Raw genomic sequence first — 3,869 nt, 5'->3', positions numbered from 1 at the left:
TGAGAGAGGGAGGAGAGGGGGAGAAAGAGAGAGAGGGAGGAGAGGGATGAGTGCGTGACGGGGAGAGAGAGAGGAGAAGGGTGAGTGCGTGCGGGCGAGAAAAGAGTGGTGAAAGCGCAAGAAGAAAAGTCCGGGATTGTGTGTATAACTGAGAAAGAAAAGGGAAAATTGCTTTCCTTACGCTGTTCAAAAACTTCGCGAAAAACAGGTCATTTTGGATCAGGCGTAAAAACAGGCTGTTTGCCCTCTAAAATGAGTTCAAGTGATGTTTTAAATATAGCTGGATAAATCCCCCTATTCTCTGTAACAATGGAAGCTTCCTTTCTTTTCTCCAGGAGATAATCAGACCATTTTGACGTTGAGCTGCGAGAGATTTACTTCATTGGGTTATCCATCATTTCTGCAATACTCAATTTCTGCCCTGCAATGTTTCACCCTTGAGAGTCATCCTCCACAACTTCAAACCCACTGCAACTTTCTTTAATTTAAAGACCATAAACTGTATAACAAATTGATTTAGTGAGTGGCATTTATTCATCATCACCCTGTGCTTTTAGAAATGTATCTTGTTACAAAAGGTATTAAATATATTTAAAGATTATAAAATACCACATTGTTACATTAATTTGTTTGTTTGCAAAATACTTAACATTACTCATTTTGGTTCACATCTTCAGTTATGAACCAGTTTATGCCTCCCAGACATTACAATTTACCTTCCTCCTCACATCCATTTTCTCCTGTTCTCACCTGAAGGCACTTGCTCATTATGAGCTTCACAGATACCCCCTTGAGATTATTATGTGTGTGTAGAATAGTAAGTGCCAATAACATTACTCTACTGTTAAACTACTTCTGCCTACACTTTAAAGATTATTCGTTGACTGTGGAGCACTTTCAAATATCTGTAGGATATTTTAAGGTTCTGTATAAGCACAGTTATTTAGAGACTGCCTCAGTGATAATGTATTAGAGTTCATTCAGTAGTCTGGGTGACTCTGGCTGCATGAATGTTGTCTTTTGGAGCTATGGGATTGCAATAGTTGAAGGTCCAACATGCTTGGCCACCATTTTGAATGTATCTTCCTCAGCCATCAAGTCCTGAGGTAGCATTCAAGCTCAGAACTTTTAGCTCAGAGGCAGGGATGCTATTCACTGCACCTCCCAGTACTCAGAATATCAGTCTGGATTATATGCTTATGCCTTTGGAATGGGACTTGAGCCCATGATCAACTGAGTGAGAAGCAAGAGTACTGTCCACTGAGCCACAGCTGACTTTCAAAGTTTTTTCTCATGCTGGTGCTTATTTTCAGGAATGGCAGCAGGCAATGATGGATCAATCGCAAAGTACCACCTTCCCCATTTAAAGTCGAGTTAATGCCTATTGTTGTATTGCTATCCAGATCCCAAGCAAGACCACTCAGCCCTTGTCACTCAATCATTGCTCTTGGACTGGAACATCTGACCTGATGTCAGCGTATCTGTTGTCTGGTGTTAAAATTCAACCATTTATGATACATTGACCAAAAATCTTCAAAGAAAATGAAACAACATCTACTTGAATGCACTGTGTTAGGTCTTTAATTGTCAGTGACTCCAGACCAAATCTGCAGAGTTGCCAATTCTACCCCATAATAATGTCTGCATATTGGGAGCACAACTAAATTCAGTGAGGCTTGACAACCATTTGCATTGATCCAAAAGCTGTGCCTAGTCTAACTTCTAGACCATCATGCGACACATTAGCAGATCAGTAGAAACCTTCAGCCATGGCTTGCCAGTCCAGCCAAATGTTGAGCTCTGAGTTCACTGAATTTAGCTATTAAAATACATTGTGTAGAAAGTTATTTTGATGTGACAAAAGCTTTCATTCAACTTCACAGCAACGAAGACCTCACAGTGCACCTGTGTACTCTTCATGCTGAGAATTTTTCTACCCTCCTTCCTATTATATTCCTGCAGGTCTGACCACCTTCACACCCTCCTCAACTGCATTTTCACAATTAGCACAGAAAATCCTTGGCTAGGAAAGTAACAGACTTGGCACAATGAGTGTGGGTTATAAAGCAGTGTTGTCCAATACATTAGCCACTCACCACATGTACCTTTCCGGATGTAGAAAATTGCAGTTTTGATTAGTAAATAAGAAATGTGTAATAGACTCAGTCATTGGCCTGTGATGTCAATAATCACATCTGAACTGCATTATATGCATGTGAACTTTAACCCTTTTGTGTGCATTTGGTTTTAAAAAAGTAAGATGAAAATCAGAGTACACAAGTGTTTATTGATCATTGTGAGTGAATTTACATCCTTGGTTACTGAATGATAACAGATGTTTGTTAAATAAATATACATGAAGTACATTTACCTGCATTTGTGTAAGGTGGTTTCTACTAAAATTAGGAAATGTAGCCAAAAAGATGTTGATGTAGCCACACTCGCACTAGTCAGAATTTTCTATTGGCAAACGCATAACTAGTACACTTCAGAGATACCTCAAAGGCACATGGGGACACTCATGGTTATTTTGCACCCATATGATATAAGTTATGATACATTGAAAAGCTTTTAATATATCATCATGCTTGTTGTTGTCCTGTCACTGTAAAACAGCAGTGCACAGTTCAGCTTTTTTTCAAAGGCTTCAGACTGTACAGTAGTATGTTTAACTATAAGGATGATAAAGTCTTTTGGAATTTCCAGATCATCCAGCTCATTCTGTTAGAAACAAACATGTTTGTGTATATGTAAGCATGTATACATGAATGTGTGTATGTGTTTGTATGAGTAAGAGAGTTTATGAGCATGTGTGTGTGCACATGTACACATTCGCACACGTTAAGTCAGACTTGCAGTTTGTCCAGATTCACTATTGGGAAATCAGTAATACTCGTACATCATAGTGATGTGCAAGACTTGGGAGAAGAATCCTTTCTATTGCAATAGTGTCAGAATCACTTAGGTAACATTGGAAATCAAAAGCTAATATTTCTGGAGTTATCACAAATGTGAAAAGTTTTAATCAAACTATCCAAAGTCCACAATTTACCTGGCTGATAAAATCTGCTTAAAATAAAATGCTCACTAGGTCTACCTAATTTTGACAATTAGGGAAATATAAATTGCCAACTTATAATTTGTTGTGATAGCTCTAGCTTAAACTCTACACTTCACATACAGACACATAAATAAAGACAGAAAAGACATGGGTACTAAGGGTGGGAAAAGAAAGGAAACTGAAAGAAACATGGTTTGACAGCACTGGTCCAGACCCTACAGTAGTCAAAGTTTGGTTTCTTCTAATTCCTTTTAGTCCTTTGCTATTGACACAAAATTTTTGCACACTGGTGTCTTCTTTCATTCACTGGTTGAAGATTTGCCCCTTTCAAAATCTCTGACGGTGATTTTCCCTTATTCTTGGAAACATAGAAAATAGGAGCAAGAGTAGGCCATTTGGCCCTTTGAACCTGCTCCACCATTCACTGATCCTAACTATTATCCACCTCAGTCCCCTGTTCTCACTTTCACCCATACCCTTTGATCCCTTTAGCCCTAAAAGCAATATTGATCAAGGGATTTGCAAAGAAAGGCGAATTGAAATTGTTGGCTCTAAATGGAAACTTTTTGGTACCTCCACAGTTGACAGAGAGAACAAGAGAGATAGAGATTTGTTGATGCTTAAATGTTGCAGTCCAGAGGTTTCTGTGCTGCATTGGCCCCACACGAGCCATGGTCATCTGGTCAGCAGCCAATTTGTGCCCTGTTCACTTGAAACATCAAGGGCATAGTGAAATTCAATTCTTAAAGGACTTATGCCAGGGTTCAATGGATAATGATTAGGTGCACACCTAACTGACCTTTTATTT

General features: G+C 38.9%; 1 protein-coding gene across 3 annotated transcripts in view; it reads left to right on the top strand.

Annotated features, from left to right (window-relative positions):
- The window catches only part of LOC122539752 (tubulin polyglutamylase ttll6-like), an 83,969-nt gene extending 81,637 nt beyond the window's left edge, over window positions 1–2,332 (top strand). For all 3 annotated transcript variants that reach the window (XM_043674788.1, XM_043674786.1, XM_043674787.1), the window contains one exon: window positions 336–2,332. In XM_043674788.1, the coding sequence (XP_043530723.1) occupies window positions 336–342 (7 nt within the window). In that variant the 3' untranslated portion in view covers window positions 343–2,332. The remainder of the gene's footprint in view (window positions 1–335) is intronic.
- The last annotated feature ends 1,537 nt before the right edge of the window (window positions 2,333–3,869 follow it).

Source organism: Chiloscyllium plagiosum, chromosome 33 (genome assembly GCF_004010195.1).
Source record: "Chiloscyllium plagiosum isolate BGI_BamShark_2017 chromosome 33, ASM401019v2, whole genome shotgun sequence".
Lineage (NCBI taxonomy): Eukaryota > Metazoa > Chordata > Chondrichthyes > Orectolobiformes > Hemiscylliidae > Chiloscyllium > Chiloscyllium plagiosum.
This window is presented reverse-complemented; position numbering and strand designations above follow the sequence as displayed.